General features: G+C 36.6%; 2 protein-coding genes across 2 annotated transcripts; one reads left to right on the top strand and one right to left on the bottom strand.

The window, feature by feature from the left end:
• Nucleotides 1-1,557: 1,557 nt before the first annotated feature.
• On the bottom strand, nt 1,558-6,968 carry cdk5r1b (cyclin dependent kinase 5, regulatory subunit 1b (p35)). The gene is made up of 2 exons (XM_039664895.2): nt 6,663-6,968; nt 1,558-5,376 (listed from the first exon to the last, which is right to left on the bottom strand). Exon 2 carries the CDS (start codon nt 5,197-5,199, stop codon nt 4,285-4,287), a length of 915 nt encoding a protein of 304 aa, XP_039520829.1. The 5' UTR covers nt 5,200-5,376; nt 6,663-6,968; the 3' UTR covers nt 1,558-4,284.
• Nucleotides 6,969-9,006: 2,038 nt separating this feature from the next.
• Nucleotides 9,007-16,272, top strand: psmd11b (proteasome 26S subunit, non-ATPase 11b). Its single transcript, XM_039664893.2, has 13 exons — nt 9,007-9,151; nt 12,144-12,245; nt 12,351-12,547; nt 13,064-13,121; nt 13,214-13,408; nt 13,504-13,648; nt 14,253-14,313; nt 14,531-14,593; nt 14,680-14,805; nt 14,959-14,994; nt 15,205-15,256; nt 15,955-16,097; nt 16,181-16,272. The coding sequence occupies exons 1-12, from the start codon at nt 9,061-9,063 to the stop codon at nt 16,095-16,097; spliced, it is 1,269 nt and encodes a 422-aa protein (XP_039520827.1). The 5' UTR covers nt 9,007-9,060; the 3' UTR covers nt 16,181-16,272.
• The last annotated feature ends 1,453 nt before the right edge of the window (nt 16,273-17,725 follow it).

Raw genomic sequence — 17,725 nt, 5'->3', positions numbered from 1 at the left:
TTAGAATGTTCTCCTCTGATATAAAGTCCTTTTTTACTTCCTTTAAGAAAATGTCAAATCCTTTAAACACAAAGGCTTCGAAAAACATATCCTTGCATCTGTTGTGAGGAACTTTTAATATTTCATGATGACAAAATGTTATATTGTGTTTATTTGTGCAATGTCATGAGGTCCGTATTTTTCCACATTCCACAGGCCACAATCAACAACCTTTTTTCCCCCCCAATACAGTAAAACTGCACAATATAGAGTGGTCTTTTATTGTGGCCAGCCTAAGGCACACCTGTGCAATAATCATGCTGTGTAGTCAGCATCTTGATATAACTAACACAGATTTAGATAGATTTGTGAACAACAATTGAGAGACATTTTTTAGAAAAAGTCTTAAATCTTTCAGTTCAGCTCATGAAAAATGGGGGCAAAAACAAGTGTTGCGTTTATAATTTTGTTTTTATCTTGATGGGCAAAACATGTAAGTATCAGAAACTTTTGTTGATCACAGAGCTTGTTTTTTTTTTATGATAATAATACGGGAAAATTCTATTGGGTTTTTGTCGAGGGAACCAGTGTGATGCTACTGGTTTGCCTACAAAGTGACATCATACCTGCACCACTCTATAGGGAAGAAACGGCTATTATTCTAATGCATCGCTTCGTCCTAAACAGATCTCTTTGGAAAGGCCAAATCAATCTGGTGAACTTGGATGTTTTGAATCTCTACATTTTTATATATTGGGGAACCCCCTAATTGAGGTTGTTCTTTAATTCAAAAACCCACATAATATAATTATAAATAATGGTAAATATATGGTGATATAAAGGCATAACCTATTCCTGAATATGTGCTCAAACTATATAGTCTAAAAAGTAGCACTTTAATCAACATTGTTTATGATTATATTGCTATATACTGTAGTTAAAATTGCACTTATGACTCTGCTTTTAAGCTAGTTTTTAAAAAATTTTAAATCATTTAAAAAAAAAAGTGGTATCCATTATAGTAGGGAAATGTTCTTTTTTTCAAGAAGCTATGAGTATTCTAACTAAATTGATCTATGATAACGTGAGACCACATAATTGAAAAAAAAAAGGATGTTTTCATGTCGCTAAGCTGCAGTAACAACCTATGTGACTAGGTACAATTTGGAGTCCTGCTAAGAATTACAGGTTTGTTTTTGTTTTTTTGTGATGTCAGCTGAAACCTACCTTCCCCAAACAACCACACCGTGGTCTATCTTTAACGATCAGTGCATTTTATTTTTCATCACAGTACAAAAATAAATAAAAATAAGCAGAAACAAAATGCAAAGATTTACAGCGACAGATTTTCGTCTTTTTTAAAAAGAACAAAACCCCTCCCTCCCACCCGCCTGTCAAACTCTAGCCAGATACCATAGAGTCCTACCCTCTAATAAGCACGGCCATGCTCTGATCCTAGAAAACCAACATACACACGTCACATTCTTCGATACAAACACATTCACTCGCACGCTCATGCAATCCTTTTTTGGAACACTGTCCTCAGTTCTACAAAGAATTACACAACAGATACAGAGAGAGTTTGACAGGAGTTTTTACTTCTCTTTTTTAAGTGTTTTACTTGGTTTCAAAGGACTACTCTGTGATGCAAGTGAAAAAAATGGCACATTTGTTGTGGGCTGGGGGCAAATAATAGCAGGCAAGCGGTGAAACAGGGCTCACCTACTTCAACCCCCACAACCTCAAACCCCTGCAGTCTCCTCAGACAAATAGCTCACAGAAAAGTGCAAGTCCCGTATCCAAACCTCTCCTGGCACGTAAAGTCACATAAAGCAATGCAGCAGGGCGAGCAGTCGCACAGAATCCATCCATCCCACTTTCAGATCATGAGAAGAACAGGCTTTTGCATGAATTAACAGAGACATAATAATGTTTGCTTATATGACTGTCACAATCTTTTTTTTTTTTTTTTTGACAATAAAGTAAGAGATACATAACTACCGAAAGTAAGCATGCACAATTTAGCACTGCTGAGATGTTTTAAAGTGGGCAAATAGATCATACTACACACAATCCACCGATCAATATCCAATGTCCAGTTTGATTGATGTCATCAATATGCCTGCAAATGTTTGTAATATTGTTGGTACTTTAATCTGAATCTGAAATATGCTGCTTATCTCCAGAAATAGACCACATCTCATCCAATTTAATGCCCGGAGTTTGATGCCGTCTGCGTTTGGCACACTGTGTTGTCATGGGATAATCACTCATGATTGCTTTTGCAGTGCTGATATGTAGAACATCCCAACAGTACTTCACAGAGAAATTGGTTTCAGGTAGATAACCTCGATTGAAACCGATCGTCTGTCACTAAGATGAATTACCTTGGTGTTTCTCAGATTTGAAAATGGTTTTAAACTAAGCTCTTATAAGACGTTATCGCCATGAATAATGCATTCGAATGCAAATGTGCACTAACCGTAATCTTCATTCTCACCAAAAGGTAGCCATCAAACTAATTTCTAGCTTTTGTTTTTTACAACACGTCACTAAAATCTCTAAATGCAAGAGAGAAATGTGTGAAAATAATTAATAAATAACAATAAATTACGATTCCGATAGATACTTGTTGTTGTTAATGACAATCCTACTGTTCCAAACTTTGCCGCCTTTGGTATGTGTTTTTAGACCTACATGATTTCCATCAAAGGTATGGCACTGTTTTTTTTTTTTTTTTTTTTTTTGATACATTTACAGGCTTTTCTGTACAGAAACCCCCTGCTGAACCTAGTCTGAGTATAAAACAAAATGACAAAACAATGGCTCATTGAAGCAGGCATAGCAAGATAAACTATTTGTTTGTTTTTTTGTTTGTTTTTTTCAGATTTCATTCCCTAAACACATATACAGTTGCTTAAGAAACTCAAAGTACTTAACTTCATCCAGGTTGTTTGTGCATTCAGATGAATACAGTTGTTTTAGAAAATGAAAAAGCTTCAGAGACGTAAACCACAGGAGAGGTCTGTTTAACTCTGTATCATGGATGAAAATAAAGTAGGTCTTTCTTACAAATGTGCTGACAACCTCTCTTCGCCTTCTCTATCAACAACAGCCACTGTGCAATGCTGGCCTCAAAGTCATTTCCCTTTATTCTTTGTTTGTGGCTTGCGGACATTATGACGCTCTTCCCTTTTTGCAATTGGCTGTAACAGAGAATTTGCAACAGCAATGTGTTTATCATTCAGTGTGTGTTCGGTTTCATGGACATAGGAGTGAATCGACCTCCAGCTCTATTGACGGTGGTGGCAAAGATCTTGGTGCAAAGTGTCCAGTAGTCAGCTAGACAACAGCTGGAGTCCTGTCCACATTCATGGTTGTGTTGTTCTTTTTATCCCGTTGTGTCTTTTGAAGTCTTTTCGGTCAGTGCTTTTAAATATTCACTACTTTAGAGCGTTTGGTCCACTCAAGTCTGGCATTTTTTTTTAGTATTCAGGTCCAAAATTACCCAATTGCCATTTCTAAAGGTAATGAAAGAATCACTACACCTTTTAATAAACATTAGCATTATACCCATTGCTCACTTATCCTTATTAATTAATCATTAATAATAACTTATCCCATTAATTAATCATCCCATGTAGGGATAGTTCCCCCCAAAAAATGAAAATTCTGTCATTTACTCAACCTCTTTCTTCTGTAAAACGCAAAAGAAGATATTTTTTTAAGAACAGTTTTCGTCCACATCACTCTTAAAAATAAAGGTTCTTTATTGGGAAGGATGGTTCCTTGAAAAACCTACGTAACACTTTATTTTGATGGTCCCTTTTAAACATTCAGTTGGCTATAAGTAACTTTGCAACTACATGTCAACTAACTCTCATTAGAGTACGTTTAGACTGTCTGCTTAATATCTGCTATTTATTATGATGGTTAATAATAGACATGTACAGTAGGTGCAACGTTACTTATAGTCAGCAGAATGTGTTAAAGGGACCATCAAAATAATGTGAGAATAATGTGTAATTGTTCTTATCATTCGTCTATGGCATTGCTGTGAAAACCCCCATTAGAACCTTTATTTTTAAAAGTGTACAGTGAAAGTCAATGGGGTCCAAAACAACCCTATTGGACCCCATTGACTCAAGATTTTTTCAAGAGGTAAAAAAAAGAAAGTCAGACAGGTTTGATGACATGAGGGTGAGTAAATTTCTCTGAATTTTCATTTTCGGGGGAACTATATCATTTTTTTTTTCTTTCAAAATGCCAGACAAGAGTTCCACCAAAGACATCTCCATAGCCTCCTCACCGGTCCAGACCGATGAGCAGACGACTCCTTTCCTCCTCCTTCTGGCTTTCGTTTTTGAGGTCTGCAAAGACCTGGGTGAAATAGTGAGGATCCGAGTTGATCTGCAGCATCTTGGCGCTCATCAAGTTGATGATGGACAGACAGCGGTCCCAGAATGTCTCCTTGGAGGTTTCCACCAGGAATGGCTTGAGAGGGTATGAGATCTCATTGCCCATGTAAGAGTAAGACAGGTAGAGGCAGGTCAGCAGCACGGCCTGCAGCTCGTGCTCCGTGGCCACCTCAGAGGAGACCACGTCGCGGCAGAGCATGTAGACGAAAACCACGTTGGCCGGGGTGATGAAGCCCTGGTCCTGCCAGCCCTGCAGCAGCAGAGAACGGTCCACGCTGCGGAGCCACAGCACGGGGTCGGTGGGAGAAAGGTGCTTGAGCCGATAGCACCTCCGGCAGAGGAACTCCCCCAGGCAGCGGAGTAGCTCGCTGGTGGAGGCTTGGACAATCACCCTCTTGGGTGTCCCAGGAACAATATTGGAGTTGGAAAGAGGCGCCTTCTTGACAGAGGAAGCTGTGTTATTGGAGTTTTTGGAGCCTTGGTTTGATGGACTCGACTGGTCCTGCGTAAAGGACGAGAGATTTGCACAAGACTGTGACTTTTTGAGGTTCTCATTGTTGAGGTGAGAAACATTGTTCTGGTAGTTGGTGTTTGGCTGCACTTTCTTAGACCCCTTTTTCTTGGCTGAGACGGCTACTATTCGTTTCCACGGAAGTACGTTGATGAACGGGTGCCGTTTTAGGTTCTTGTCTTTGGCGTTCTTGCTGTTCTGAACCGCTGTGTAGTGGCCCACGGTGGACGGGCCATCCTCGAACAGGGCGGCCTTCCGGTAGCTGGGTGAAAGCGATAGCACGGTTCCCATGATTCCGGGCTCGGGTTATTTGAATCTCAAGGTTAGGGGTCAGCTAAAGAAAGTGCCAAACTGGAGCCCCACTGCTTCCTGAGACTAGTTAAATCTGTAAGACATCCAAATTTAGGTTGGTGTTCTATTTAAAGAAGAATGATGTCGGGATGGATGAGGACTCTGTCACTGCAAAGCCTGTAAGACAATAAAAAAAAAAACATATATAAATACATATTGAATTGGTGCTTTCCTGGCACATTTCTGATGGGAATAGTATAAGTGTGTATTTTGATTCTAGCATTTTAGCATCACAGACTTTTTATATTGCAGCATGCATGTTGTAGGCCTATGCAGTATATTGTTGCAAAATAGGCTCTCTTCAGATTAAAAGATGCATTTTTAATATGATAAGAGTACATTTTATCTTATTGACCTATTTTTTGCTTATATTTCCTGTATTCATGATGTTGAATGTCATTTAGCTGTTCATCTACAAATACTCTACCTGTAGTTTCCTAACAGGAGTAATGCTGCATGTTGACTTGGGAATTGGGCCTTTGTGTTTCCATTAAAATAATCTTAAATGATTAATGTTAAGATGATTGGACAATGGGTTTTCTCAAGTGGGAAAATAATTATCTTAGGTCAAAATGTCCATATTATTGTTGTTGTATATTCTGAACATGTGAACATAATTCCCTGATTTATTTGTGCCTTTAAATTTGGCCACAGTAGCCTAGCTTACTGTTTTCTTTATGTCGACAACAGGCCTCATAAAAGCATTGTGTCGTAGATTCAAGTAAATGCATGAATTCTTTATAGGCACTCAACATGCACACAATAACATTCAAATCCCTCGAATTCAACTGTTCATTTGGCTATAAAATAAAACAATTGATTTATGAAACTCTGTCGCACTTAAAACAATCGACAACCCACGACGTATATATAGACTGCATTTTACACAGTAAACTCAAACCCGCCAATGAACATAAATAAAGACATCGCCATTTGGCAGAGTCCAGTGTTTACGGCTCTCTTGTAAATACTGATCCCACGTACTGTATCACCGTTCGTACATCTGAATTTAATGGGACCTGTAGGCTAGTGTAACAGCCTACCTCATTCTCGTTCAATACATGTTTGTAGATTATTTAACAAACGAAAAAGAAAAAAACAACAACTTTCCTTTCGCCACTATAATGAATTTGTGCTTTGCTGAAATATGCCAGCCACTGTCCAAGGTTCTGAAAATGTTAGATCCTCCCTACGATGTTTACATGAGCACAAGAGATAAAAAAGACTGATTTTCATCATCACGTCAATGCAATTATAAGAAAGAAAGATCTACAAAATAAATGTTTACCAAACCAGCCAACAATTCCTCGATAAAAACTGCAAAACCTTGAAAATATGACCAACAATCAACCAAATACAGCATCTATGATTACAGAAGCTTCGATGAAATGCAGCTCACTTACAGGAATCTGCTCTCCTCCACGATGCTTTGGCAAAACAAGAGCCGCAGTAATAGCTGTCTGGGTTTATCCTTGATAAACTGCGCATCAAGGAGATGCAGAATCGGCCACACCAAGTAAAAGATTTAATTTCAAGATTGTCAGGACGCCTAAATTCCAAAAATTAATAAGCTTTTAATCAAACAAAACAATCTTCGCGTCTTGTCGGAGGTCTCTATAGGCGCTTCAGAGGTCTGGGGATGCTGGATGTCTCCTTTGGTTGGTGATGCTGAGAACTGTGAAGCTGTGCTATTGGTCCACACCAGGCAGATACGGGATTTAGGTTGATGTTGTGCTGTGAGAGCCGCGCGCACTGCGTCCTATTTAGAAAGCTTGTGCTTGAGCGCCTCATTGTGGCCTGTTTCTCCACTGCCCCGCCTTCGTGCACCTTGCAATCACGACAAATTTCGACCTCATTTTAAAGTTAAATAATAATAATAAATAAAACAAACCACAGAATAAATAGAAAATGAATAGGCTATTTAGTTATAGTTATTTAGCATCCAAATCCATTAATGAGTTAGGCATATAGGACCTAAAATGTATAGCCTAGCTTATATCCTATAACTAAATAAACATATTTTAAAAAATAATATTTATTTAGATGTAGTGTATAGCCTACTTGTACACGTTTAAATATTATTTAAGTAGCCTATGGTCTCTTATAATATTTTTGCTCAGGAGGACTGACGCACCTCACCACAATGTTATAAATACAATTGGGAGTTCACAAGTTTGGGGCGTGAGGAACGTGTCGGAATAAGATAGCACTTCTCCAAGATGTCTGTTAAAGATGGTTCATCTGCAAATCACCTGCATGTGTAGAAGACATCTGTAGCCCTCAAACCTGATTCACTTTATACCTAGCCCATAATCCTGTAATTGTGGACAAATGTGGGCACCGAGGACTCAGGTGTGATGCTAATTTTTATTTATTATAAATGTTATCGCTGTTTTTTTTTTTTTTATTATTTTAGGGCTATTTTTTGAATTTAGTTACTTCAAAAAGTACCATATTTTCTATGTAAATTATGCTTATTTTTATGTTTTATTTTATTTATTTATTTTTTTAATTAGGCCCTACATTAAAATATCATTCCAATAAGTTCTTAGAGCTAAAACCTAAAGATGAAGTGACTTTGTTGTCGCCTGGTGTTTTATTTTGGCTCTAAATTACAGTTTTTCCCATTCGTTTCTATGGGTGCCCATTTTTTACCCAAATACAAGATTAAGTTTTTTTCCACCCACTTAACATTGTAGAATTGAGTCAAAAAAACAAAAAACAAAAACAAAAAATGGTGTGTGTTCAGGTCAGGAGGCAAAAGTAGCCAAGTCTTGTACCGCTCAGATCAAGGGAAGTATTCTTTTTTTTTTTTTTAAATAAATCAAAATTACCTACTTTGCCCACATTTGTCCAGAATTCGGTTTTAGGGTTAAAAAGTCGGTATTACATGGGCTACATTCTAAATCATAAACATCTTAAAGACATTTTCTAATTGTTTATTTAACACCTGACAGGAAATGTCTTTAGAGACGTAGCAGATGAGCAAAAACTGAAAATAGCTAAGATAAGAATAGATATTTAGCATTATATAGCTTTTTTATTTACAACAAAATGTCACTTGAATGCATTTGATGACTTTCGAATCCCTAACTCATAAGTACAAACATCCCAGCTGGACTTAACCCCAACTTTTCAAATAATTGATAGAGGCCTATAGTTTAGGCAGACGGTTTGCTATTCCCTTCTGGATTTAATTACTATATTTTTTATAGACCATGTATGTTTATTTTACCATAAAAGTCACCATCACACAGATTATGAACTTTTTATTATTATTATTATTTTTTTTTTTGAAATTCAAAATAGCCATAAATCTCTATATAAAATCTTGATGGGATGTTTCATTCTGCAAGAGGAATTTTCAGGATGGTCGATGGCATGGAAGGACTGTAGGAGCAGAGACATGGCTCTATAGGGTCTGTCTCCGACTGACCAAACAACAACAACAAAAGCAAATTCTATTTGCAGTATGGTAGCCTACTAAATCAAATCATGATTTGAATAATAGCCTAATAATACAATAATTTACAATAATTATGATTAAATTATGATAATTTACAATAATTATGATTAACATTTGCAATCATTATAATTAAAAATAAGTCAATTTAATCATATAGCAGTTGCTTTTATTTATAGCAACTTATTAGACTGTAAAAAAAAAAGAAAAAAAAAGAACCCAACCTACCACCCCACGCCCGCACGCACGCACGCACGCACGTACGTACGGTACGTACCAACGCACTTCCGGGTGAGTTCGCAAGTGCTTGTGGGCAGTGAGATTTTTGAATAGGGAAGATGGCAGCCGCGGCAGTAGTGGAGTTTCAGAGAGCTCAGTCTCTCATTAGCACAGACAGAAACGCTTCTATTGACATTTTTCATTCAATAGGTAAGGTTGTGTTTAAATTATTGTATAAAACTTTTCTTTTCACTCTGCATACTGTAATGTTTCAGTATTTGGAAGCTAAGGTACCACGAGCCGGTGCTGCGGTGCTGACTCACTGTACTGTGTGTGCGCGCGTCTCAAAACACTGTAAGCTGCCTCCATAGGCAGCATTTTTAGACCTTATGGCGGCATTCGAACTTACGAATCGAGCATAGAACAAAGACAGCTTTTTATGGTTTCATGTGCGTGCTCAGACATATGATTCGAATGTTCGAACGCGCCCCCGGTTCCCTAAAAGAACTGTCTATGTAGGCAGCTAGCTACGTTTTGAGACACAGTCCGATGTGTATGGACAGTTAGCTGCACTATTAGCCACCCTTCCAGGCCAAGGCGCATTTTAACACATCTAGGATTTATCTTAATTTTGTATTAATAAAAAGCTCAACCGATGACATTTTATTTTGAGATTCAGTATTTTTGACAGTCTTAACTTGATCAACTTGACGTGCTTCATACCAACCATAAGACAATCTTTGACATTTGTTTTTGCTTTCGTAACTTTGACTGAAATTCCTTTCTTTCTTTTTTTGGCTGCTGAAATCCCAAATTTATTATATCTGTTCACGTCATTACACGCATTCTTACTTAAGCAGTTTGGTAGAGTAACATAAACCTTTACTAATGAAAACTTGCCGATTATTTGCACTCTCTGTTTGTCTTTTTCGACTCCAAGACACAAGTCTCTTTCGTTTCAACTTTTTTTTTTTCCATGGCTCACATGACAAGTTGGTTTTAAATGAGTTACCTAAGATCATTATATGTAATTAATTACAAGGCGCCTTAAAAAAAGATTATTTAAAAAAAATAAAGCTTTTGAAGTATTTTTTCAGACCCACCTTAATTCGCAGAGACAACTATAACTAGTCATTTGTAGCTTTATTTTGCTGGTAAAGTGTAAATAATATGGCCTCATAAAAACATTACTGTTATTTTTTTACTTTTATTTTTTAAACAGCTTTTCCTTTATTTGTACACATCGAGGAGGGAAAAAAAGAAAATAATATAAATAATCAAATAAAACAATTTACAACAAGAACACAACTATTAATGATAACTGTTACATGAGGTCTTACAAGGAGTCAGCAACTAGGCGTATGTGATACAAGTAGAAATTGTGGTGAAACATAACTGTTATTTTGAGCACCTTGACAAGCCCAAACATGTCAACATTAACTCAACCAATGACATGCGGTCACAGGTGGGGTTATCTTTTTTACCGACCAATGGCTGATGGTGGGTTGCATTGATTAACAAAAAGTTTTCAGTCAACACATTTGATGTCAAAGACTAATATATATAGATATGTGTGTGTGTGTGTGTGTGTTTATACAGTTGTTTCTGACATCAAATTTGCTAACTAAAAAAAATAAATAAATGTAAATGTTATATTTTGATGTATTTGTAACTTTAATTCTAACTGCGGCTTATGTACAAAACCCATAGGCCAATTACTTTTTGTTGATGGGAGGCTTAAGCCTAGGGGTGGGACGGTATGAAAATTGCATATCAAGATTATAGTGTCCAAAATTATCGTGATTGTCATTTTCAATATTATCACGGTTTTGTAAAAAGTGTACAATGAATCTATCTATACATTACTATCCCTTAAAGAATGTCACTCTTAGTAGTCTTGTTTGAAGTTGTCTGTTCGTCTTTGGGTCAAAGCCACTTGCTGCAAACTTTTCTTTGCGGAAGCTTCACGTCTATTTCAAGTGAGTGACAAAATATTTCAACTCAAAACAACATTTTGTGCCCAGTTATTTCCCAGATGTAGTTTTGGTATTGACAGAGCCGACCCGAGCCTTTTAGGGGCCCTAAGCAGAATTTGATTAGAGGGCCCCTCCTACTACGTGGCGTCACCTGTGCTTGATGATTATTGACACAAATATCACGCATTAATGATGCATTATAAATTAATACATTGAGGTTATATATAAACACAAAATAAATACTTAATAAAAAATAGATAGCCTACTTAATTATTCTTTTACTAACTCTTTGACTCTTAAAACAAACTCTCAAAACATCAAATAAATTATTTGCTAAAATAAAGACAACTGAAGTAAAAAAAATAATAAGAGCAAGGGTTCAACAATGACAATTATTATTGAAAACTGTAAAAATATTATTATTTTTCACAAAATCTCCACAAAATTATTATAATTATTGTAACAGACTTTGTTGGATTGTACATCAAGGATCCAACAAAGTCTGTTACCATAATACTGGTAATGATGCACTGGCAGACACCGCAGCAGATGTTGGGAGGTATATTGATCATGAAATCAGAATTTTCTTGTCTTTAATTATTCATTCATTCATATTAATTAATTAATTTGTCACTCAAGTAATCAAAAAAATATTTATCGATTTTTCGACTCTATGGTTAGTTCGCCGATGCTCAGTTCGCTAATGCCTCGGGCCGACCCTGGTTATTGAGGTCAAAGTTAACGTGCCTTATGTTCGCTATACAAGAGTGGGTGATGGTCACATAAGACGACTCAAAGGATTTGTAGTGTTTCTATTGCACTGCAGTGACTTTTTGTTTGACAGAGTGACCATTCTCAATCAAGTTTCCCTCAGGACTTTTGTAAAACCCAAAATATGACCACCCCTCAGATTTGGTCCTCTTAAAACAAGACTAAAAAATAATCTCCTGAGCATGGTCACTGCCTTCTGCCATTCCTTCTCTAATAATAATTATAATAATAAAAAAAAAAAACATTGCGTGCTGCATCAGACTGTGACTGTCAGACAAGCGCTGTGATTGGTCTGCTAGAAACCCTTCCTTGGGTTTCGCACGCTCCCTCTATGTGTGTAATTGCGCGTCAATGCGGACAATGACACAGAACAGAAGTATAAAATAAATCATTCTTTAGAGGGTGTTGGCCTTAGTTACCGCTTAACTTTGTCTGTTTTTTTTTTTTTTTTTCAGTGAGACGAGATGTCCAGGAGGATGATGAAGAGGCAGTTCGTGTCAAGGAGCAAAGCATCCTGGAGCTGGGCACTCTCCTGGCCAAGACGGGACAAGCTGCAGGTGACAATGAACATACTGGGGTGATTCTGTGCCTGCTATGAGTTTTTTTGTTTGTTTTTTTTTGTACCGTTTTGACACATCATCATTCTGCATGTTTTTGTTTAGAGCTTGGAGGCCTGCTGAAGTTTGTGAGACCTTTCCTGATCTCCATAAGCAAGGCAAAGGCAGCACGTTTGGTGCGCTCGCTACTGGATCTATTTCTGGACATGGAGGCAGCCACGGGCCAGGAGGTTGAGCTGTGTCTCGAATGCATTGAATGGGCTAAAGTTGAGAAGAGAACCTTCCTCAGACAGGCCCTAGAGGTAAACTGAGCATCAGCTTTGAACTGTCAGGATGAGCAGAGCTACTACACAAGCCAATAATTAATATAAAATGGGCAGTTGAAACTCTTAAGATCTGACTGGATGCGATAAAAATGCATATATATGAAGAACTGTGACATCAAGTGAATTGTATATTACTGTGCAAAAAAAAAAAAAAAAAAAAATTAACACATTTTGTAAAAGCAACAAGCCATTTTATACAATATAGTGTTTTGGAACTTTTCATTGTCTTATAACAGATAATTGACACAGCAGACACTCCCCTTCAAACAGAGCGTTCAAATCAGAGGCTAATATCATGCTAGGAAAAATGACTATTTCTAAATTAATTATTTTTTATCTAAAAAGCACACTAACATTATAAAATAATAAAATAACCCCATGTCAGTGGACCTTTAATAATATGCATATATTCTCAATTAAATTAATAAATTAAATTTAACTAGCAGTCGACAACTGTATAAATATCTCTTATTCCTTGCCATTTTTTGTCAGGCTCGACTCATTTCACTCTATTTTGACACCAAGAGATACCAGGAAGCCCTTCATCTAGGTAAGAATAATTTAAAAATATATGTATTTCCAATGAGATCCAGAATTCGGATTTTATTTTTGAACATTATAAGATCTGTTCTTTCCCCTCAGGCACACAGTTGCTGCAGGAGCTGAAGAAGATGGATGATAAAGCTCTGCTGGTGGAAGTCCAGCTGCTAGAGAGTAAAACCTACCACGCTCTCAGCAACCTTCCCAAAGCCAGGGCTGCCCTAACCTCAGCCAGGACCACCGCCAATGCCATTTACTGTCCCCCAAAGCTCCAGGCAGCTCTTGATATGCAGTCAGGCAAGTCTCACCTCTCTGTTTAGCGATCTACAAGTGCGTTTGAGATTGGAAGTGTGCATATTGACATGTGACTTTTTTTCGCCCTTTCACTCCAGGTATCATCCATGCAGCTGAGGAAAAAGATTGTAAAACTGCCTATTCTTACTTCTTCGAGGCTTTCGAGGGCTACGATTCCATTGACAGCCCCAAGGCAGTCACTGCACTGAAATACATGCTTCTCTGCAAGATCATGCTCAGCTTGTAAGTGAGATAACCGCTTGCATTTTATCCCTGTTTGTGTGTGGGAGGCCACAGGATAATAGAACAGTTATTGTGTTAGTTACGCCAAGCTCTGTTATGTAACGCCAACTTTATTTCTTCAGTACAATCCATCTCCATAATGAATCGCCTACACATAATGACCCGTGTAGCTACAATACAGAAAGTGTAGCATGCATTTTAAAAAAATCATTAATAATACACAACTGTTCAAAAGTTTGGGGTTGATAAGTTTTTCTTTATGCTTTTGAAAGAAGTTTCATATTCTCCTTTAGGCTACATTTATTTTTTTAATACAGTAAAAGCTAGTGATGATCCAAAATGTTTGTTTATTTATTTATTTTTTGTAATATATATATCTGTATAATATTATCTCTGTATATTTTTTTATTTAAAAAAATGATCAATTATTCACACTCTCAGGCCTTTACTTGTTGAAGTTTTGGGAAATAGTGATTAGGGCAGTGTACGTAGGATGTACGCTTGAAATCAGAGTGCATTGTGGGTATAAATGTGAACGAATGTAGGAAATTAAGTTGTTCACTCAGAGCGATTGATTGAGACATTTTCTATTCTTTTGTTCCAGGCCAGAGGAGGTACAGGCCTTGATCAGTGGCAAACTGGCTCTGCGATATGCGGGGCGACAGGTAAGCTCATTTAAATTCCAGTGTCTTTTTTTCTAGATGAAATGACTGCTTACAAACAAATGCTCTACAGAAGCATTTCATGGTTCTTCTGTGCACCAGGCTTTTATGTTTGGCCATGTGCTTTTAACAAACTGTTACACATCTGACAAATTCTTTCTTTCTAGGCAAGTGCTCATTTATAGTTGATATACCTCATTTAATTTATTTTCTCCATCAGACCGATGCACTGAAGTGTATAGCACAAGCCAGCAAGAACAGATCATTAGCAGATTTTGAAAAGGTGAGATTTTGACTGATTTCTGTATATGATTTTTCAACGGACGTCTTTGTCATGCTCAGCTTTCTGTTGCTCTTTCACACATGAAGGCCCTGACAGAGTACACTAAAGAGCTGAGGGACGACCCCATCATCAGCACGCATTTGACCAAGCTTTACGACAATTTGCTGGAACAGAACCTCATTCGGGTCATTGAGCCTTTTTCCAGAGTACAGGTAGTGTGTGTGTGTATGTGTGATATTTTTAGCCTTAAGTGCACCATTTAGTTATTTATTGTCAATATAATACTTTAAGAAGGACCCATATATATCTCTGACAACTCTAACAGATTTTACTATGATTTTGATGTCCTTTTCTCTCTTTTCAAGATTACACATATAGCTGGTCTCATCAAACTCTCAAAGGTATGAACTGTACTTTTCTTACTTTTCTTTTCAGAGATTTTCACTCTCATACAGAGTATTGTGTATAGCTTTAAAGTAATATTAGCTTAGGAAATCACAATGCCTTTAATGTCATCATAAACCAAAAATTTGACAAACCATAACATGAAACAATCGCATTTATACCAGATCGCTAAAATAATGTTCTTTGTTATTTGTTGTGGCCCACAGGATGATGTTGAGAGGAAACTGTCACAAATGATCCTGGACAAAAAGTTCCATGGTTAGTCTATCTTTTTTGTCATTACCTTTCTTTCTCATTATCTTTCGCAACCAGTCCAAGTAAAAATAAAAAATGTCAGAGTCATGTTGTAGTGGTTTTTGCAGACATATTGTACCAATAGTGCTTATGGGTAACTGAAGTCCAGCCTGAGATGTGTACCAATCCCATTCCCCCTCTCTTCCCATTCATTTTGTGTCTCTGCACTACATAGCTAAATTATCTAATGAGAGTCACGATATCACCAACGAATGTTACATTCTAGACATTTTGGCCCACAAAGGCTAGTTAATGTTATCACTTTGGACTAAAACCTACTGACTTGACTCACACAAGATATAACTTCCCAAAAATGTTTTGATCATTTTTTTGTTGCGTTTTGTAATATTTTGTGGTGTGGTGTCAAAAATGACTGTTATTACCAAATGCACATTTTTGCAGTCGAGTAGATTGTACATTTTTTACGTTTTGAATGTGAAAAAAGTTGTTTTAAGCTTATTCACCCACTCCAAAATCCAAAAGTTAGATAGGACCTGATCAATAATCTTCGATCAGTCAGTTCCAAAAATAAATACAAAAGCTTTGCTTATTGAATGAATCAATAGCATTATGAGTGATTTACAAGCAAAGAACACCAAATTGTGTAAAGGTTTTTTTCAGCACAGCACAATTTATTAATTTATGTATTTCTACTATTGCAGGAATCCTTGACCAAGGTGAAGGAGTGCTCATCATATTTGAGGAGCCGCCCGTGGACAAGACTTATGAGGCAGCTCTAGAAACCATACAGAACATGAGCAAAGTTGTGGATTCACTGTACAACAAGGCTAAGAAGTTAACATAGGTGAGGTGTTAAATGTCTATACCTAGTTTATTCAATCGGATTTCATGAACTGGTTTCTAATGAGTATTTGTTTTCTTCTGCAGAAGAAACGTCAGAAGCTGCTACTGTGTGAAATGGTTGTATGCGTGTGAGTTTGCCCGTGTGTATGCGTGTATGGCCAACATGTGGAACTTTTTTTCACAGCAAAAAGGGACAACAAATGAGCAAGATCTACTTGTTCCCCAGTTGAGAGTTTTTAATGTTTCTTTTCTTTCAAATGGACAATTTCATCTTTCTGACCTTTTGGTTTTTCTTCTCTGTATCTCTCAACGGCCAACACAGGCCATCAGGGAATGTTGTACAACTACAATAAAATCCTAAAATGTCATGTAGAAATGTATAGCTCTTCTACATTTAAAGTTTTTTAATTACAGCAACTTTGATACAGAGACTCCTGGTTTCGGTTGTCGGCGGTTCATTGGTGGTTTGCTGTAGTGCATATCTTTTTTTCCCTCATTTTATGGACGCACATTATCTGATTGTTTTAGGTGAGAGATTCAAAGGAACTTGCCTATTATAAAGAGGCTCTGTAATAAGCACAGTTGCCAATCATATTACCACACACACACACACTAGAAAATTTAGTATGATCAAGGGTATTGTTTGTTGTTTACTTTTACAGTATACTTACCGTCTTTACGGTTTTGTATTTACAGTGTACTGTTTGCCAAGATAGGTTGATTATATTAAATGGCCCAGTCATACAAATGGTTTAGTCGTCTTTGATTATAAGATAATCTTCCCACTGTTCTGAACTTTACTCTTTTATCGTTCATTAATTTTTTTTCCCCCAATCAGTATCTCAATGCAAACTCCATTTCTAGTTTGCCAGCAATAGACCATTATATAAGTTAAATACTCATATTATTTTAAAATTCAATGTTTTGTACTTTTTTTGTAAATGTATACTTTCACACATCCTTTGCAAAAAAATATTTATGTTTTCATTTATTCTGGTTGGTGTGGAATTATAAAAATTCTTATGGGAGAATGGTGTTTTTAAAAGACTTTTTAAAGTCCAGTGTTGATTTGAGAGCTTCCTGCATGTGATTGTGATTGATTTGTAGTGGTGATCTAGCATTGATCAGTTGAACATTTAGTGAGAGAATAAATACTTTGGAAAGGGGTTTTTATTTTTTTTTGAGTCACAAATGTCCATTATCAAAGCTCAACATTTCAACCATCGAAATCTTGGTATGGGCATATTACAGTGAGGAAAGTGAAAGTGACTGTTTTATTTTTGTATGAGTTGGCCTGTTCACTAATTAAAATGTTTTGATTATATTACTTGTTTTGAGGGAAATTATCCTTATCTCTTATTATGTGTACATGGGTATAAATACAGGGCAATTTCCCTTTATGTCAAAGTATATGTACGTTTGTTATGCAATGTGTCTTCTTTTAATGAAGTATTTGGGGATTTCAATATCAAATACTGTACATTAAGATGGAATACTAAATAATCACAAGGAATTTTGTTTGTGTGAACTTTATAAGATTACCCAAAATATTATTGCTAATAAAGAAATATATTAATTTACACCCCTTTCAAATAGGAAAACAATAACCACATAATTTATTAGATCCTC

This window comes from Pimephales promelas, chromosome 17 (assembly GCF_988280905.1).
Source record: "Pimephales promelas chromosome 17, fPimPro1.hap1.1, whole genome shotgun sequence".
In the NCBI taxonomy this organism is placed as follows: Eukaryota; Metazoa; Chordata; class Actinopteri; order Cypriniformes; family Leuciscidae; genus Pimephales; species Pimephales promelas.
This window is presented reverse-complemented; position numbering and strand designations above follow the sequence as displayed.